The 21,746-nt window shown below is 31.4% G+C and overlaps 1 protein-coding gene across 2 annotated transcripts in view; it reads left to right on the top strand.

Annotated features, from left to right (window-relative positions):
• ATP8A1 (ATPase phospholipid transporting 8A1) overlaps window positions 1-21,746 on the top strand; it is a 256,720-nt gene that overhangs the window by 77,269 nt on the left and 157,705 nt on the right. For both annotated transcript variants that reach the window (XM_051966099.1, XM_051966098.1), the window contains exons 10-14: window positions 2,686-2,797; window positions 6,397-6,562; window positions 8,694-8,821; window positions 12,518-12,595; window positions 14,012-14,100. In XM_051966099.1, the coding sequence (XP_051822059.1) occupies window positions 2,686-2,797; window positions 6,397-6,562; window positions 8,694-8,821; window positions 12,518-12,595; window positions 14,012-14,100 (573 nt within the window). The remainder of the gene's footprint in view (window positions 1-2,685; window positions 2,798-6,396; window positions 6,563-8,693; window positions 8,822-12,517; window positions 12,596-14,011; window positions 14,101-21,746) is intronic.

The raw sequence follows: 21,746 nt of genomic DNA, 5'->3' as shown, positions 1-21,746 counted from the left end.
CAAAATTTCTGACTCATGGATTTCAGTAACATTTTTAACTTTTCAAAGTATTTTCACAGTAAAAAAGAACTATTGATGTATTTTGCTTTTAGGGAAAGAGAATAAGAGTACAAGCATTTTAAAGCACTTATTACATTCCAGGTACTGTGTTAAGTGTTTTATAAATGTTATCTCCTTTTATATCATCTTAATTCCCAAGTATAGCCCTTCCTTTCTATTTTAAAATAGATTTTTAAAAAGGAAAAGAAAAAACCCAGCTCAACAAAGTTAACCAATACATCAGTCAAATCTGACAGTGTGTGCAGTGTTCTCCAGCCATAATCCTCCACCTCCAGAAAGAAGGGGGAGGATGTACATCATTTCTGTCATCTTTAGTTACCAACTTAGTCGTAATTACAAATTTTAATTTTTTCATAGAAATTTGTAATGTAAGCAGGACATATCCTTAATTGATAGATGAAGAAACAATGGTTCTGAACAATTAATTGACTTGTCTAAGAATTCTACAGCTAGTGATAGGATCAGGATTAAGGTCACTTGATATTGTAAAACAATATCTGATATAAATGTCAGATTATAATATATATAGAGATAATATATATATAAATTATTATATGTACATATATGTATGTACATATATGTATTTATACATACAAATAGATGTTTTGATCCTCACACTAAATCTATGAAACAAGTACTTACAATATTATCACCATCCCCATTTTTATAGATGAGGAAACTACCTTAAAGAATTGATCTGGTTACAGTGAGTTTGTAAGGTTGGTTTGAAATTTGCTCTTCCTTGACCTAAAACCAATTTTATTTTTGCTTTAACACTTATCCATACTATCTCATTTGTATGGGGCTATTGTATAAATTGATGGTGGTAATTCTCTGTAGTTTTATTTCCTTTTTTCTCAAATTTTTTAATCACTAAAATTTTGGCATTGAATTGACATTGACCACAAATGTGATTGTTATAGTCGTGTTTTGGGATAAAAATGGCGGCAAGTGCATGTGAGTGTAACTTTTTTGTGCTTTAAGTATAACAAGTTCAAAAATCTTCAAAATCATTTGGAGTGGGAGGAACTTAATGTTAGCCAGGTATAAGTCTGGTTTGCACATCCAATTAGATGTGAGAAAGGCATTTTCCCCTAAAAGTATGTTCTTTTGTACAAAGCATCTAGATGGTCCTATTATCACTTTTTCCTAATCTAAATATTTGGGATAATTTCCTAAGATCTTACTTGTTTTTATGATGTTAGGTAGCTTTGTTTTGTTGGAGTCATTCTATGTTTCACTTCTTCCCTATTTAAACTAGTTGTGAACATTATTGAATCAAGAAAGGTGGTATCAGAGGTCCATGCTAAATGATCTCTTTCTTCATGTGACCGAAATACAGGCTTACAAGAAAAGAAATTCTCATTGCTTATCCATTTAATAAAACATATATATTTCTCTAAATTATCTATTAGCTTATGATGTCTTGAGTATCGATTCCTTTTCGGCTGCTGGCTAGCACTTAGCATAGTGTGCCTGTCTTATAATAGGGGTTTAATAAATACTGTTGACTATATTTGATTAAAAAGTTATATATTCTCAAGAGAATTAATCCTTATTTGTTCAAAAATAGATTTTTTTCCCTATCCTCTCCTCTTCCAAACCCACTATTCTTTTTTATTGTATTTTTTTTAATTGAGTTCACATGTTTTTTAAAACATAATTGCTTAAATTGTTAAAAATTGTTAAGAATCTTTAACCCTTGCTTTCTTATACTAAATCCTCCCTTTTTTGTTACCTCTCAGAAGAATCTTGTAATATTTAAGGTTGTGTGCTTCCCAATTCTATTCTTAGTCCCCCAGAATACATATTAAATATTCAGTTGAACACTTGCCTCATTATTGCAAAACTAATCTCTTGGGTAATAGATTGTATTAACAGCTTTAGTTTGTCTCACCTCACAATTTAGAACTGCTTGCAAATCACTGTTACAAGACCATTTTGAATTAATCAATTCTCCAAAGGATACATATTATCAAATAAGTAAATAGAAAAGATACATGTATATATTTATGTATTGCTAGTTAGTTATTTCAGGGTGCCCCAAAATGGGCAAATTTTATCAATATGTAGGATTGAAAATAGAAACAAGGAGTAGGAAAAGGTGGTATTGACTAATATGGCATGACTAATGCAAATTTTATAGATATGAAGTTGTTTTTATATCTAGTATTTCTCAAAGGCTAAAGGGAAGGTTTTGAAACATTACAATTTTAATTTAGGAGGAAAAAAATGAAGATGATATCTACCAAGTATCTTAAAAGTCAAAGTAGATTAGACTCATTCAACAGAAGGCATAAATTTGCAAGAATTCAGAATATTCCGTGTCAGTTAAATATCAGTTTGTATAGTGTTGGAAGGGATGACTTAATAATGAAAAAAGGCAAGCTGAAGTTTTCCTTCCATATTCTTTTTTATGTATTCTCATGTAGGAAGGATGGTAATTCCTAAAATTCTCAGGGCAAACAAAATAAATTTCACTTTGGAAATCAATCATGACATCAGGAACATAGAAACCATTAATTATTTTAAGAAGGAATTCAGTGTTTTTGAAGATTAACAAAATGTTGTTTGAGTTTTAGAAGGAATAGACCTTATTATTAATATAAACATTCTTCATTACAGAACTGTTCCCTTGGGAGCTGATCAAATTCTTCTTCGAGGAGCTCAATTGAGAAATACACAATGGGTTCATGGAATAGTGGTCTATACTGGACACGATACCAAGCTTATGCAGGTGGGTTTCTTTTGGCTTGTGAAAATTTTTGGTGCACTATTTTGCTTGCTTTTTATTGTTTGTTTTTTAAATGAATTTTTTTTTATTTTAAACTTAAATACAAATGAATAAAGAAAAAGAAATTACCATGTGCAAAGCAGACCATAAGAGAAGATACATATAAAACAAATTTCTATTGCAAAAAAACCTACATAATACTACATAATATTTCAAAATTGTCCAGTTTTTCTTTGCTTCCTTTTTGTTTTTCTTCCCTGCAGTTTTTACTTTATTTTTTCCCTCTCTCCATTCCTCTCAGCCTTACTAAAGAAGATTACAATTAAATGTGAATATATACATATATACATAGATATGAATAAAGCATATACATGTTCACAGATATCTATAAACATATATATGCAGATGTATACTCATAGACATCTGTAAGACCATACTATGCTTATTTCCACCTATCATCTGTTTCTTTGAAGCTGGATAGTGTATTTTTTCCATAGGTCCAACTCTTTCCCTGCTTTTCTAAATCAAACAACTCATCTTTTCCTCCATCACAGCAGTATCAATCAATTGCATGCTATCTGAGAGATGTAGGAAAAGTTTGGGAAAATTTTTTATGGGTAATCTATTGGAGAGATTATCTATAAAAGTTTTTTCCCAAATTTTCTTGATTTCTTTAGTTCTTGACTATATATGTTTTATTTATACAAGAAGATTTTTATTAAAAATAATTAACATTATCTTTTTTTTTACATTTCAACAATGTTCTCCCTTATAGTTTAAGCCGTGATACTGCTTAATGTATTTCCTTTTCCTTTTTATTTTTCCTGGTTTCTTTGAGGTTCTCAACCTTTTGTTTTTTGAAATAAACTTCATTATATTTTTCTAACTCAGTAAATTAACTTTTAGCAATTTAATTGAAATGACATTGATTAAATGGATTAGTTAGGTAAAATTGTCATTGTAAACCTTACATTGGCTTTACCTACCTATGAACAGTAAATATTACTTTAATTATTTAGTTCTGAATTTATTTGTATAAAAAGTGTCTTATGTTTATGGTCATATAATTCCCATGTCTACATACTCAGATATTTCATACTGTCTTGGTATTTTAAATGGTCTAAAACTATATGGGGAAAATTTTTTTAAAAAGAGAAACAATAAAATAATATGGAATAATATTCACACAGTGTAGTTTCTCTTTTTTTCACTTTTATTATTAAATCTCTTTTAACTTTGAGATCATGATTGCTATTTATGCTCTTTTTTACATAACAAATTCTACTCCTGTTCTTTATTTTATCTTTGTGTTTATTTCTCATTTTTATAAAGTTTTCTCAGAGCAACATATTGTTGAATTCAATTTTTTAATCTGTTTATGTCCATTTGATGGGTAAATTTATCCCATTCACATTGTGAGCTACACTTACTTGTTGTATTTTCTTCCTTTCTATTTTTTTGTCACTCTTCTTCTCACCCTGTTTACCCTAACTCTCCTCATTCTTCTGCTTTGCATCTACCTACTATCTTGTCTTCCTGTTCCTTAACCCATCTACCCTTTTAATAGTTCCTCTCTTGTCCTCTTCCCCCATCCTATCCCCTTGCCTTCTTATTTCTTTCAGAATTTAAAAGAATTTTATACATACATAAATGTCTGTCTATCTGTCTATCGAATCTCTAGCTAGCTTAGATATATTTGTATCTATCCATATCTATCCTATATCTATCTATTCAGCCATTTATAGCTATATCTGTCTGTCTATCTATCTTCTCCCTACTTAACCATTCCTGATGAGAGTAAGGGTCTAGCACTATCCTCCTTCCCTGTATTTAGTTTCTTCTGTATCAGTTTTTCCTTTTATGTCTCATATGTATGAGATAATTATTCCTTTTTATTTCTCCCTACACAGTTTTATTATTTTAAAATTACCCCATTATACAGAATTCCAGTCATTTCAAGCCTTCTTTTAACTACCCCCAAAATGAAGATAATCATAAGAGTATTGCTAATATTTTTACATGTATGAAATAAACATGATGAGTGGCTTATAATTTGTCTTTAATGTTTACCTTATATTTCTTCTGGATATTATGTCAATTTTCCCCTTCAGCTCTAGAGATTTGGTCACAAAAACCAAAAAGTCTTTGAGTTTGTTATAATGCCCCTTTAAAAATTATTCAGGACTATACTTCTGGGTATATAGTTTTGCTAGATAAGTTACCTTTAGTTATAATCCTAGATCTTTTATTTTAAGGAATGTAGTATTCTTCAACATAATAGTTGCTAGGTCTTATGTAATCCTTATTATAGCTCCATGATATTAAAAAAATTTTTTTCTTATCATTTCCAATACGTTCTTCTTAACATGGATGCCTTGAAATTTGGCTATGATATTTCTATAAGTTTTCTTCCTGGGATCTCTTTCAGGTGATAATCAGTGAATATTTTTCTATTTCTATTTTGTCTTCTTGTTCTAGAACTTCAGGAAAATTTTCCTTGGTAATTCTTGTAATATTGTATCAAGAATCTTTTTTAATTGTAATTTTCAGGTAGTGCAATTGCTATTGAATTATTCCTCCTAGATTTGTTTTCCAGATCAGTTGTTTTTTCTGATGAAATGCTTTACTTTCTCCTCTATTTTTTTCATTCTTTTGATTTTGTTTTGATATTTTCTTGTCTTGGAACACCATTAGTTTCCCGTTGCCTAATTCTGGTTTTCAATGAATTATTTTCTTCCTTAAGTTTTTGATTTTCTATTACAAGTTCGTTGACTTCCTTTTCACAATTTTCTCTATTTTCTTGGATTGCTCTTATTTTTTTCTGATTCCCAACCCCACCCCCAAAAAAAACCCCTCTCTTATTTGAGTTTTAAAGTCCTTTATAAATAAAAAATCTTGAAGATTTTTCAAGAAATCTTTTTCAACTAGGTCAAGTTGAAAGAGGGTTTTTTTTAAGCTCCATTATCTTCCTCTGAGTTTAAACCCAGATAATATCCTCATAGTAACTATCTATGACTGGATTCTTTCTCCTTTGCTTATTTGTTTTTATTTATTTACCTTTTTGTTTTATTATGTTTTTAGTAGCTATTAGAATAATCAAGTTGTAGTCCTGAGGTATGGAAAATGGTACCCCAAGTCCCAGGTCTTTTTTATTGTTATTTTCTGGGGATTTGAGAGAGTTTTGTTAATAAATGAAAAGAAATGAGGATGGCATCTTGAAACCTGAAAGGAACACAAAGTAGCCAAAAGCCAGCATGATTCATGGAACTTTATTGGAGTTGTAGTCATACCTTCAGGTCATAATATAGTCACTTTTAAATTCAAAGGAAAGCATTTTACATAAATTTTACTTGGAGATATTTTATTTTTAAAGATTTTTGTTTATTTTATTTTTAGAGGTGTTGAATAATTACATTGAATTTAAGTTTGTGAGATAAGTATATATTTTTTAATATTTTCACTTATTTTATTCCAATGGATATTTTTAAATCTCAAAGCATGGAAAAACATAACTTACCCATTTTATAAACTATTATACACATAGACATACCAGATACATTTTGAGAACTCATTTTGGTTGTTTGTATTCTTTTTTCCTTCAGAATTCAACAAGTCCACCTCTGAAGCTCTCCAATGTGGAACGGATTACAAATATACAAATTCTGATTTTATTTTGTATCCTGATTGCCATGTCTCTGATCTGTTCCATTGGTTCAGCTATTTGGAATCGAAGGCATTCTGGAAGGGACTGGTATCTCAATCTCAATTGTAAGTCTTAAGATAATTATGTTAAAAATCATCCTACGGGATAAGAATGATTTTGGTACTCATATTTGCATGGTTCCAAACACCTATCTTTGAAGATGATGAAAAAGACTCTTTGCTGCTTTTAAATTAATCCTTTTGAAACATTGGAGTCAGCTTATAAGAATATTAATATTCGGAGTATCCAAATGGAATTCAATAGGCCATGAACCATGTTATATCATGCACTTTCTCAGATACAGTAATTATGTACTCATAACATTGTTGCATTTTTTATCTTAAATTTTATTCAGGATTTTTTCAGTGAATGACTGTGGATAAAACATCAAAGCATTGTAGGCGCTTGCAAATATACCGAGAAAGTATTCACTGTCTCTCCGTCTCTGTCTCTGAGGCAATAGAGAGCTGATTTTGGGTTAGGAAAACCTAGATCTCAAGGCTTACCTTGGGAATATACTGACTTTGTGATCTTGAAATGAACCATCTATTCCTGGAAAATAAGTCTGATACAAAAGACAAGAAAAAACTGATTTTTATATTTTCTATAATTATAAAATTACTGAAAATGAAATTTGTAATCAATTTATTTTCATAATCTTCATTTTAAATGAAAATTTTATAACAAGATGTTTCAATAAATATACAACAAGAATACACAACAAATGAAATTTTTTTTAAAAAATAGGAAATTGTCCAGTTTTATTTAGTAATGAAAGATAGGAAAATGTCCAGTTACATTTAGTAATGAAAGCAGAGCTCAAGTAAGTTTGTATTTATGGCAATTGCAATAATCATTTTGGAGCTTCAAAGTGTTTTACAAGCTTTAAAACATTAAAAGTCAAAGTACTTTAATTTTCAACTCATGAGAGCAAATGAGTTCTGTACCATTAGTCAAGTTTTCCTGCTGGGAAGTATCATTAAATAGGAACATTTATATTCTTCATGATTATAGATTGAATAGGCATTTCTAGTAAATGCTTTGTAATTCCTTTTGACATGTACCTACCCAATAAATAATTCTTACTCTAGAAAATATAAAAAGTCACAAAATCTCTTCTTCTGATTTTCTTTCTATGCTTTATAACATTTATTCGAGATGCATGCCTTCCAAAACCAGCCTTAAAGTAATTGATTTGCTGTCTCTGTCATTTGTTATACCTATTTCCTATAATAATAATTCTTGTGTCACTGTCATATATTTATATTTGATTGGGGGAAGGAGTTCCAGTTTAGGTATGTTGAGTTTGAAGTGATAGAGCAATATTTACATGAATTCTGTGTGTCTGTGTGTGTGTGTTTTCACAGAAATATAAATATATAGATCTATGGAAATCATTTGCATGGAGGAGATAATTGAGGCTTTAAGGTCACGGGAGTATAAGAGCTTACAGGCTCATAACATTCTGAGGTAGAACGGACTTCAGCAGCCATATTTTATGGTTGCATTTTACAGAGTAGGAAAACAAGGTTACTGGAGATGAAAAGATCTTGACTAAGTTTACACAATAATAATGATAATCATCCCAAGTGAGATTTGAACTTAGTTCAGCTGACTCCAGAGCCAGCGTTCACCAGTCTGGGAAAGTTGGACAAAAAAAGAGCCTGGTACATTCCCATGAAAAATATTCAGATTTCAGAGGGAGAAAGAAAAATAAGAACATGGAAAAAGAAATAACACAAAGGAGGGCAGAAAGGCAGGAAAATCCTACATATTCAGTGTAAAGATGTGGTGGGATATAGAGGGATTATTTTTCATTTTGATTATTGATGAAGAGGAACATTATTTAAATTTGAAGGAAATGTATACTATGGAGAGGTTTATTAAAGAAGCTACTAATAAAACATTGTGTAAGATAACCCTCACCCATATGAAATGTATGCATTATTGTCCAAGGACTTCCTGATTAATAATAAAGTTTGAAATCCTTGATTGGATTCGTCAAAGGACTGATAAGAATGTGAACTTTGATACTGAAGCACATTTCTCAGTTAAGAAAAAGGGACTGCTATCAGCCCAACATGTATTAAAAATTGATACTTATTTATCTCATATATTAGAGGACCATTTTTTTCCTATTGAAGTTATATTTTTTTAATGTCACCAAAAATAACTTTTCCCTCCCTTTTTTAACAGATGGTGGAGCTAACAATTTCGGACTGAATTTCTTGACTTTTATCATCCTCTTCAACAACCTCATTCCAATCAGCTTGTTGGTTACTTTAGAAGTTGTTAAATTTACCCAGGCTTACTTCATAAATTGGGTAAATAGTATTAATTGTTGTGGTTTATACCAATATTGTACATTGTGTTATATAGCAAAAGGTATTTGTTGCTTGCATTTTTTTTTCTTATATTGAGAGTTTTTGTTATAAAATATTTAGTTTTGGGGATCTGAAGAGAAATTTTGAAAATAAATGGATTTTTATACATGTAAAATATACATGTGAAGGAAAATAATTTCATGCAATTTCTTAAAATTAGAAAATTTTAAATCCATCTTAACATCAGACATATTTGTTGTATATAATCATCTTCTGTACTTAACTTTTAATGAGAATCACAAGTATAATGTGTTGAAAATTCAAGAATATAGTATCATATAGTTTTACATTTAAATTGCTTCTATTTAAGATGTATTTTTATTCATTGTTCTTTTCATTTTTCTAGTGAAATAATGAATAGTTCTTTTCCATTTTAAAAATCTGAACTTCTAAAATAATGCATTAAAATCTGGATTAAAGGGCAATGAGCTCAGAATTATTTCTACAACAAAAAGATACCATTTGTGAAATTGAAACTCAGATTCTAGATACATTTTTGCTGATAAATAGCTCTATAACCATGGAAAAATCATTAAATTTTGTCTCCCTGGACCTCAGTTTTCCCATATGCAGATAAGGGGGTCAGAATAACCTCTAAGTTTCTCTCCACCTTAAGATTCCAGTGATACTTGTTTGAAGCCGGTTTGCATTAGTTGGCTTTGTACTGATCCATGGCTGCAAAATGTGAGATTAATTCTCACTTACAGATTTATAAAGACCTTCTTTGGCCTGTGAAAATAGGGTTGTTGATAAATGATCGTCAATAAATTGATCGATTAAAATTACATCCCCTACAGCTGGGAAGCCCTCAGAATTCCCCTCAGTGATAACTCCTTTAAGAGCAGCTTTTTTATTATCACATGTTTGGACAAGAACATTATTGTGCCCTACTTTTAAGATTAATTTACTAACCAGTTCCTTACTAGAAAGGACATTAGAGCAATTATTCGTGAAAGATTTGACCTTGAAAAGCCCAATTCGACATTTTACCTCGCACCTTTTCATGCATCTTTTATATTTTGGCACTCCTAGTATATTGTATAAACTAAAGTAATTCATTCCTCTTCAGTAGCTAAATTGCAGGAGTTTAAATAAATGTTTTCATTTGTTGTTCTACATAATCTAAATTTTTTGAATTTAGGAATTGAAATAAAATCGTGGACATTGCTAGAATTTTTATGTCGGTAAAATTCATTGTTTTCCAATAATGGTTTTGTTTTTTCTAAAACTAAGACTAGTGACTTAGATGTCATTTTCTTTAAGATTCTTGAGAGTTTTATTTCTTATCGAGTAGTGTTCTTTCATTTTCATATTTCTTTTCTCTGTGGCTTTTTAATTAACATTTGTCCTGAGAGACAGTGACATTTCTTACCCTTCAAGGCTAAAGTCTTCAGTATTGGGTAATATAACTGAATCCACTTAAAATAAATTATGCCTTTCTTCTTGATAAATCCATTTTTGGTTGCTTACCATATGGAAACCATATTTTCTTAATTAAACAACAGTATATAAGATTAAACTAATTTTTTTCTGCCTTCATGTTTGCTACTTGATAATATTACTTGGGCTTTTAAAATACTATTGATAATGATATGCTGATAAAGAACCACAGATACTTCACCTATTCATGTCATTCTACTACTGCTATTAATAATTGACATTTACACACACTCTTATGTTTTACGCATCCTAGTAACAATTTGGCTGGAGTATAGAACACTTGAAGATAAAACATATGAAATAAAACCAGGAAGATAGAGTGAATACATATGGCAAAGGACCTTAAGCTTCAGACTGAGAAGTTTATTCTATTATATTAATATATTAATTAAATATTAATCTCTAAAAAAGATATTAAAAATAAAAATAAAATTTATAAAGCACTTTACCAATAGTATCTCAATGGATCTTATCTATAGCCATGAGAAGGAGTTGCTATTTCATCTCCATTTTACAGAGTAGGAAACTGAGGTAAACAAAAGTTAAGTAACTTGTCCAAAATTACATAGCCAATAAATAGCTGAGGCTTTTTTTGAAATTAGTATTTTCCTGATCCTAGGCCCAATTTACTGTACCATCTAGCTTTGAAACCTGTGAAGCCTATTAAACCTATGAAACCATTAAAGCTTTTCTTTTTAGCCTAAGGAGTGACATGATCAGATCTGTGTCATAGAAATCTTAAGTTTTATAGTTATATAGAAAATGTATTAGTAAGGAGGAACTAAAATTAATTAATCTAATTACAATTTTTCATGTAACGGTAAGTAAAGCATGGATATAAAACAAATGGAAGTAAAATTTATAGATTTTTGCCTTAGGATTGAAAGTGTTAGAGACAAAAGAGTTAAGAATTATTCTGAAGTTATAGGTATAGGTGAAAAGAGTGTAGTGATTTAAATAGAATTAGGAAAATATAGAGGAAAAGTGGTTTGGGTGCTAAAGATAATCAATTCTGTTTTGAACATAACTCGCATTTGTAAATAAAATTATATTCAAAATGGATTTCAACTTTCATAGGAACAAGAATATGAAGACAGAAAATATAGAATTATTTCATAAAGCAATCTTTTTTGTAACACTTGGCTTCATAAAACTAGATTACTTGAAGTGGGCCGTCTAAACTTGTACAAATTTAGAAATCATTGGGATATGTGTTTTTCTTTATTTTAAATTGATATTGGATAATCAGTATATTATGAACTGTTATACACTAATTCATTAAAAAAGGCAAGCTTTAAAAGCAAAACAAGTACACTAATTTTGTAGGACTAGAAATGTAAATATACAAGATATATTTATTTTGTCAAAATATTCCAATAAAATTTCACTAATTTCGTGATTTTTAGCCACAATATAGTAAAATAATGTGATTTCTGATTTATAGAATATTTTAAAAGATTTATTTTGAGTATTTATTTTTAATAGCCATATGATCTATAACAGTGAAACAGTTCTTACTATTAATAGCTCAAACTAGGCTAAGTCAATCATGGTGAATTGGAAAGAAGATTGCACTGGGTATCAAACAACTGAAACTGTACTCTTGATTTTTGCCTCTAGCTAGTTGTTCCTCCTGAATTGAAACTGCTTAATCTCCAGCTATAGAAGAATAAATTATACTTAAGTAAGCTTAGCCAAATCACTAAATCTTCATCAATAACATGAAATGTTTTGGACAAAATTATCTTTGATTTTGTAAGCTCTAAAACTTTGTGATTCTTATGCATCAAGACCAAGTATCTCCTTAGCTATCTCTTCTCCTATTTCAAAATCCTAAATATATTAAGACTAAGTTGTTTTTAAAATTGTGATAAAGGTAATGATATTATTATTGAATGTTTTTCTGAAAATGTCTCTGTCCATAACACTACCTGGTTGTCCTGTTTCCTCACCTAGGAGTTCCCTATACCAGTGAAATCTCTGCCCCATCCCTAAGTAATGTCTGTCAGTCTTTCTCTGCTCTTCTTTTTAAAGAGCAGACTATATTCCTATTAGCCTTCTTAAGAGCAGTGAATGTTTTTTGCCTTTCTTTGTTTTCCTAATTTTTACCTATGTCACAAGAGTTCAATAAATGTTATTAACTGACTGAAAATACCTGGTTTATAAGTGTACATTCACTTTTTGTTTGATGTTTAGGATCTAGATATGCATTATGAACCTACAGACACTTCTGCTATGGCTCGGACATCCAATCTCAATGAAGAACTTGGCCAGGTAAATGAAATACCTCTGGATGAGAGTCAGGTTTCTGGCCAATTTAGGGAATCCTAGATAGGTTATTTAACCGAGAGAAGGATGCCATTGTAGGAGGAGAGTTCTCTAAAGAAATTTATGCTCTTTATGGGACTACCTGCCATCTAGGGGAGAGGTGGAGGGAAGGAGGGGAAAAGTTGAAACAAAAGATTTTGCAAGGGTCAATATTGAAAAATTACCCATGCATATGTTTTGTATATAAAAGCTATAATAATAATAATAATAATAATAATAATAATAATAATAATAATAATAATAATAATAAAAGAAATGTATGCTCTCAAGAGAAAATTATTAAGTAGGCAAAGGGATTTTACTACTAATATTTATTATCTATAAATAATCCCTAGCTCTTAATAACTATATGGTCTTAGTTCATTTACATTCTCAGCATCCTAATAAATGTCAAAGTTGTACTAGACAATCTCTCAGGCTCCTTTTAATTCCAAATCTATGATGCTTTGAATAAGATCCAATGATCTTATGATTGTTATTAGGTTTTTTTAAATTATAAATGGAGAAGTTGATATATAGTGTTGTCTCCTCCATTAGATTATGAGCTCCTTGAGGGCAGGATTTATTTTTTTCCTCTCTCTCTATCCCTAGTGCTTAGCACAGTATCTAGAACATAGTAGGCACTTAATAAATGCTTACTAAGTGAGTGATGTTACTTGAGATCTTATAATGATTAATATAAAGCAATCTCTTAGATCAATATAAATATATCAAATATCAATATAAAGCAATCTCTTAGATCAATAGTTGCTTCCTACTTAGATTTAAAACTCTAACAACACTCTAAGGTTTGTTCATGGCAGTATAAAAGGAAGAACTGTTCCTGTATACTATTAACATTTACCAACTTTATGTTTAATAATAGTTATATTTGTTTGAGGAAATCAATTATTGTTTGACATTACTTTCGTAAGTACTACACATTTTTAGTTCATTATATGCCACCTTGGGAGACCCTGATAAGCACTTTAGTTCTTTGTGAACAATAAGCAATACTATTTTTTTTACATATTTTTGTCATTCATTACTATAAATGGTATAATTTGAACGGCTTCCACTGTATATTTATTTTCATTCGGTAATCATGTGAAGCTTGCTATAAAGTATATTGAAGTGTAATTGAGCTACTCTGAGATAAGTAGAAACAAGTCAGTTTCTTGATTGCTAGTAAATCATTGTAATATAGTAAAATTACTGTACTAAACTAAACCATAATAAAAAATTTGTAAATTTTATTGAGTTGCTAGTAAAAAGCAAAACAGGAAGTAAATTAGTTTTCTCTCTTCATACTTTTATCATTTAATGGACAAGATTGATAGTAACCTTTGGAATATTCATGTGAATTTCTAAACATTTGTTTAGGTCAAATACATATTTTCTGACAAAACTGGTACCCTGACTTGCAACGTGATGCAGTTTAAGAAATGTACAATTGCCGGAATTGCTTATGGGTAAGTTGTTTTTCTTTTGTTATTTGTCCCAATAAAAGATTGTTCCACATATGTTCAATTTAAATTCTCAGCTTAACTTTGCTTGTTTATTTTCTCTGTAAGCATAGATTGAAGGTGAATTTTCCTTTAATTAGTATTATTCTTAATAAGCTCACCCTATTTTTTTTTTAATTGAAAGTCACTTTAATTGGATTGTCTGTTGTCTGTTTTCCTTTTCTGCATAGCTACACTCCGTTTTTAATCTTAGTATTTGGGCTCTCAGATCTTTTTTTGGAGTTATCCTCCCCAGTGCTGTCTACTAGGATTTTCTGAAGACCACAGCTCATCTTTTGAAGTAGTAGTAGGCTTTCAAGTATCTTGTTGTAAGAGCAGAGAATATCTTGCATTTATTATCAGCTACAATTTGAACAATTTGAATAGTTTTCAGATTTAAATGATTTTATTGTCCATTGAGAAGAGTCCCTTCCTCACTTGTCCCTTCTGTGTTTTCACCCAAGATTAAATCTTGATCAGGTTTTAAATGGCCTTCAGGACCTTTCAATGGTCCTAGGGGGAGGGATTTTATTCTTTTTTTCCAAGTATGTTTATCTAAACTGTAAGAGATACTGCTTTTTTGATAAATGCAGAATAATACCAAAGAATTAATTATACAAATACAAAAAATATACAAATTATATAAATAATACAAAATTATACAAAAATTCCTTTGCTAGAAAGAAAGGAGGAATAGTGTATTTTCTGATTATGGTCCAGCTTTTAGTTAGACCACTCTTGTAAAATTTTCTTAATTCCAATTGTTATTTACTGTGTTTAAAAGAAAATAAACTCCCTAGACATTCTATTCTCATATTCACACATGATCACATTCATTCAGTCTTTTCCCCTAATATGCACATGTGTACATACAAATACACAGATAGCAATTAATCAATATTTAAAATTATATAATAAGAGCAGTGTTCATTTAAAGGGACCAAGTAGAAATATAAATATATTTCCTATGTATTTGGACAATGAACCCTACAAAAATGTCACTAATAATTATTTTCCCGCTGCATACACAAGCTCTGAGTTTGGATTTGGAGCAAAGTTACCCTTTGAAATACTAACCATTGTCTGATTCTCTAAAGATCTAGTTAGCACACTTACATTTCTTTGAGTAAATTTAACTTGATAGTCAAATGCACTTATTGTCAAATACATTTCTGTCGAGGTTTTATCAGGAGCATCATCTTGCTATGTAGTTAAACTTGAAGATGGGTTCTTGGTTCTGTTAATACTTGTGGACCTAAATATATTCAGCATTATAGCAACAGGAATAGCTAAAGTGCTCCTTGCATACCCTGTATGGGAGAGCTGAGTAAAGATGGAACTTGTCTCCAAGAGATAGCAAAATGTCACTGACATAACCTTGCATTTTGCCAAGTCTCTGTACCCCAATTATATGTTTAGAACCAACTACTTCCTATTGATTTCCTCTTGGAGCTTTATGGCAACACTCCCGACATTTTTCATAAGTAAGAAAATTGCTTTTACCTAGGCAAAAATCAATTTCAGCCAGGAGTAAAAGAATTTGAAACCCGATGATAAATGTAGTTTTGTCATTTGAAATATCAGGAAAATTATTTTAATATATTTATTATATTTTAAAATATATTGCTACATTTCTTTGGATTGTTCTATAATTCAAAATTTCTAACAATTCAGATAAACCTCTTCAGAAATTAAATTATTAAAATGTGAATGGAACAAGTTGTGTTCCTAAATTTTATCATCCTTGATGTGGTGAGATTCAGTGGTAAGAGCATATCTGGAAATAAATTATATTATGTACAACTAGAGAATTGTTTCTTTAGGTATTAATTAATGTAGCTGACTTGCTTCACCAAAATTATCACTTTTGAGGTATCAAATCCATCCAAATAACATTTCAAAATTAACTGAAGTGTATTTACATTTTTTCATGGTAATGATTATGATTTTTTTCACTTCATGCTTATAAAATTAATGAAATAATTTAATCACAATCGGAAAAATCTGAAATTTGTTAAATAAAAGTGTCTATTAAGAGAAGTATTAGATAATCATATAATTTTGACATACTATTAATATTTAATAGCTAAGACTTTTTTTATATTCACATAGATTTAAATATGAGCTTTTTAAAAATACAGTAAAATATTACATATATAATGTGTGTTTCAAAAGAACATAAGCAATTTTTAAAATTCTCTTCAGATACATAATTAGCTGGCAGATAATGCTATCATTTTGGCAAATTGGAGTGGATACTTTACCAGTTTGTTAATTCTGTATTCATAAACTGACTACAACATATATTTTCTAGCCTTATTTCATGTCACTTCTGTTGAAAACAAACAAACAAACAAACAAAACTCTATGTTCCAGCCAAAGAAGGTAACAGATATTCTCCAAACTTAATATTTCCATCTTATCTCTCTGTGTTTTTCATACAAAGTGTTCTTATTGCCTGATTGGTAGAATATACTCTATACGACAATATTCTCCTAATTCTAAACCATCTTCACTAGGAAGACTTCCCTGACTGAAACTATTCTTTCTTCCCTTCTCCAAAGGCTCCTCTGTAGCCTTATATTCCCACAATGAACTACAAACCTGTCAAGGGTAGACATTGTCATTTTTTAATTGTTTATTTACTTTAATTGTTTACATAGTCTAGCACCGTGCCTTGCCAAAGTAGAAAGCATCTAAGAAATGTTATATTAAATATAATTGAAATAAGGTTCTGTCAGACTGAGGAAGGCCTTCAATTTATTCCTGCTTAGCATTTGACATCTTTTCCTGAAAACCTTAAGGGTTTTTGAGCAGAGGAAAGCTCAGACCGATGTGTTGGAGACGGAAAGTCCAGTCAAGAAGCCAAATGCAATAATAAGAGCAAAATGTAGTGAGATGATTTTTTTTATTATATCTTTGAGGAGTAATAAATAAGGTCATGAACCACAAAGAACACACTGGTACATGATGGGGAGATCAGTAAGGTGCTAATACAAAACTAAACTACACACTGAGATCAACTGATTTTAAAAAAGAATTTTTTAGTAAAGTGAAATGTCTTCATGTGTACGAATTTAATTTTTCCTCATTTCAGTAACATTTTGTAAACTGTTAAAAATTCTGATGCTTTTTAGTATTTAAAAGGTTTAAAATTTCAAGACACCCTTATAGAATGATTAATTCTGCTTTTGGTGCCAGCCTCACTCTTTGGGTAATTACCACTAAGTACATTGAGGTCCCATTTCTGATTGCGTGGGCCCATTCTTCTTCAAGTCAGAATAATTGAGATGTATTTTGCAAATGACCTACTTGCTAATGCATTTTCCACAAAAATGAAATTGCTAACAGCACATATTTAATTGTTCTCTAATATTTTTCTTATAACTGTGATATGCAAGTTAAAATAAAAGTTAAAATAATACAATCACATTAGTATGTATGTACTTTTGTCACTACATTCAAATATTATTAAGCATGCTTATCTAAATATTGACTGTTTCAATTTGAATTTCCTAGGATTTTTTCAGAGCTCCTGGCCATTTTCCATTTGTGACAGTTATCTGCTTAACAGGAGGAACATGTTAACACATTCTCTTAGCTCTGGGCATATCTGCATTGGCTGAACTGCCCAGAACAGGATGCTTTTAATTTTTATCAATAAGGAACCTGCAGTTCTGGGCTTTTAGAGGACAGTCTTTAATGATAAAAGGATCTGGATCTTGCTAATCTCTTGTAATTACTTAAAGTGAAGCAACCAAGGATATTTCTTGAGTGCCTGCTATATATTCTGGTCTTAGTGATGTATGGAATACCAAAAAAATCAGGTGTCTGCCTTCAAAGAATTTACAGTCTGGTTAAGGAGATAAGACACATGCATGTGAAAAGACAAAGTATAAGCTCCCCAAAACAGTAGTACATGATTGTCAAAGGAAGGATGCAGTTAAGCATTTATTTAGTGATAAGGAGAGACTGGATTTGTCTGAGAAGGCTTCTTGAAGGAGTTGGATTTTGAGCTGTATCCTGAAGTTTATGTAGCTTTTAGATTTTAGATTATGTAGCTTAGATTCTAAATCTAAGGATTTAGAAAGGAAATAAAAAGGGAAAAGGATAGATGGTGCAAGTGGGAAGAAAAATGACATGAGCCAAGATAAAGAAATGGAAAGAAAAAGCCACAAATTATGGTCATAGTAGGTAACCTCACAGAAGAAGACTGCACAATAGCTATGGACTGGCATAAATGCAGCTTTAGGAGTTGGAATCTCATTCAGATGGGCTGCCAGGAAAGATTTTTGAGCAAGTAAATGACTAAATCAGTGATTTAGGGAAATTAATTTGGCAGTTTTGTGTATTTTAGCTTTGAGGAGGAAGAGAAACTTGAGGCAAGGAGTTTAATTAAAAGTCCTCAGAGTATCCGTGGCATGAGGGAGTAAAGAGATAAATTAGGGTGGAAAGAGAAGGAAAATTGGCAGAATCTGTAGACTGAATATGAGTACTAAGGAAACAAACTGAGATCTTTTGCCTAAGACTGGGAGAATCAATGAGAGAGAAGTAATGGTAAGCTTAATTTTGGATATGTTGAATTTGAAGTGGCAGCAGGATATCTAAATGGAAAATTTTAATGGCAGTGGGGGATAGAGAGTTAGATAATAAGATCAGGATGATATAATAAAGAAAGGATAATTGAAATAAAATTACTATAACAACATTCTTTTTTAAATATAATTATTTTTATTATCAAAATATATGCAAATACAGTTTTCGATTTTCATTCTTGCAAAATCTTGTGTTCCAAATTTTTCTCCTTTCCTTCCCCCCACCTCCTTCCCTAGATGGCAAGTAATCTAATATATGTTAAATAAATATATGTTAAAATAATGCAATTTTTCGAAACATACTTATGCTCCATGAGAAAAAGCAGATCAAAAAGGAAAAAATATGAGAAAGAAAACAAAAAGCAAGCAAACAACAATTAAAAAATGAAATTACTATGAAATTACCATAGTCCTTTCTCTAGATACCAATGGCTCTCTCTATAACAAGTCTCTTTGAATTGTCCTGAGTCACCTCATTATTGAAAAGAGCCACATCCATCACAGTTGATCATCACATAATCTTACTGTTACCTTGTACAAGGATCTTTTGATTCTATTCAGTTCACTTAATATCAGTTTATATCATCATCTTTCCAGGCCTTTCTGAAGTCATCCTGCTGATCAGTGTTTAATATTCTTAAAGAAGAAACTCTAGAAGGGAAGAGCAGCTGGAAACCACCTTAAGGAGGACTCTTGTGTCCTCAAGGACAGAAGGAAGAGCTCTGGGATAATGTAGCATTATACAAACCAAAGGGGGAAGCTGCTTGTTAAAGCAGAGTTAAAAGGGACCTCAGGCCGACCCAGTTGGGAGCAAGAACCCCTGGTTTAGTATACCTGACAAATAATATGTCATGGACTTTCTGGAGGGGTGATCCCCACTACTTTCTAGGACAGCCCACGTTGGGATGGCTCTGACAGGGAGAATAATTTCCCTAATTTTAGCCTTTTCTAACAGAAAGCTGACATTTACTTCTTCATGATTTCCATCCATTGCTTCTACTCCCTAGAACCAGAGACCAAGTGTAGACAATTCTTTTGTGTGATTGTTTTTAGATACATGGGCTTAAATAGTGACCTTCCTAAAATATAGCCAGAACTGACCTTAGTATGCCATTGGGATTAGCATTACATCTTGCTCCAAGAAGACACAATGTTTGTTGAATTTAACTGATTCCCTGCTCCTTGGCTTGATGATGTGGCTAACATTTTATGGCTATCCTATGAAATGACCCACACATTATGTTTGTAGACCATTAAATCTGGTATCTTCAGTTGAACTGACCATCATCCAATCCCCTCTAGTCATAGAATTGAAAACTAGGTAGATGAAAAACTGTTTTTGTTCCTATAAAATTTAATATTTCTTAATTTGGCCCAATGTTCTGTTCTGTGGACCCGATTCTAGCATTTACCTATCTTTCCCAGCTTCATGTTATCTGCCAATTTCATGAAGGTGATCTTTATAGATTCAATCAAATCATTGATTAAAATACTAAGTGGAAGAGGGCCAAACACAAACCCTTGGACATAGCCCATTAGACATCTGCTTCTGAGCTGATAATGAATCATTACTGATTCCTCCTTGGGTCTGAGTGCACCCAGGTAACCCACATATAGTGTCCCCAAGACATGACTAACATGAATGCCTTCCTCAAATCCTAGCCTAAAATCATGGCAAATATCAATTTCTCCAAGTATTGAAAGGAATATGAATTTAGTCCTGCATGGCCTCTTCTGAATAAAGCCATGTTGTCCTTTTGTGATCACTGCTTCCTATTGTAAATGTTTTCTCGCTGTCTCTTTAATAATATATTATAGAATTTTGTCTAATAACAAGGGGCCTAGCATATATAAAGTGGCTTCTAAATGCCAGGAGCTCTATAAAAATATCTCCTTTCTCCTTTACAAACAATTCTGGGACGTAAGAACTATTATTAGCCCTATTTTACAGTTGAGAAAACAGACATGGAGCTTAAATGACTTGTCAAAGGGCACAAAGCTAGTAAGTGTCTGAGGCTAGTATTGAACTCATGTTTTCCTAAGTCCAGGACCAACTCTCTCTCCATTGTGGCACAGTGATGGAAAGTGACATCAGATTCACTGGCCCATTTTTAAAAAATACTTTTCCCTTCTTGAATCCTTCAGTTTTTCTTCCATTCTCCAAAATCTTCCAGGATTCCCTGACATTTAAATACTTAAACTTCTGCCATTTTTTTGTTTGTTTTTGTTTTTTGGTACCCTGGGATTGTATTTATCTAACTTGATCACTGAACTTCTTGAGGGTAGTTAGCTGTTAACCTATTACTTCTAGAGTTACCTTGGGTTTCATTTCCCTAGAAGCCATTTTTGTTCTCTCCAATCCCAAAATGAAACTTGAGGAGCTGACTTTTATCCATTGGCTATTATATTTTTGTTCCATCGAAGCCAAATATCAGTCCTCTCTCTTTTAGCATTGTTGCCAATATGGGCTTTTAAAAAATATGGGCTCCTTCCTTCCTTCCTTCCTTCCTTCCTTCCTTCCTTCCTTCCTTCCTTCCTTCCTTCCTTCCTTCCTTCCTTCCTTCCTTCCTTCCTTCCTCTCCTCCTGTCCATTTACCTACTCTCCTTCCAAATCCATATGCATTTCTTTGTTAGCTCTGGATCTAGGGCAGAAAATCACATATTATCCCTGTGACAGCTCAGAACTTCCCAACCTGTGACCCACCATCCCCAGTCTTATCACCCAACAGGAATTACAAACATGCCTTACCATGTCTGACCAGAATTTTGTTCCTAAGAGCTTCCCATCCATTCTGCTGCCCTCAACCCTAATAGATGACTTCCAGAAAATTCTTTTGTGTGATTGTTTTTAGATACATGGGCTTAAATAGTGACCTTCCTAAAATATAGCCAGAACTGACCTTAGTATGCCATTGGGATTAGCATTACATCTTGCTCCAAGAAGACACAATGTTTGTTGAATTTAACTGATTCCCTGCTCCTTGGCTTGATGATGTGGCTAACATTTTATGGTTATCC

This window comes from Antechinus flavipes, chromosome 6, assembly GCF_016432865.1.
Source record: "Antechinus flavipes isolate AdamAnt ecotype Samford, QLD, Australia chromosome 6, AdamAnt_v2, whole genome shotgun sequence".
In the NCBI taxonomy this organism is placed as follows: domain Eukaryota; kingdom Metazoa; phylum Chordata; class Mammalia; order Dasyuromorphia; family Dasyuridae; genus Antechinus; species Antechinus flavipes.
This window is presented reverse-complemented; position numbering and strand designations above follow the sequence as displayed.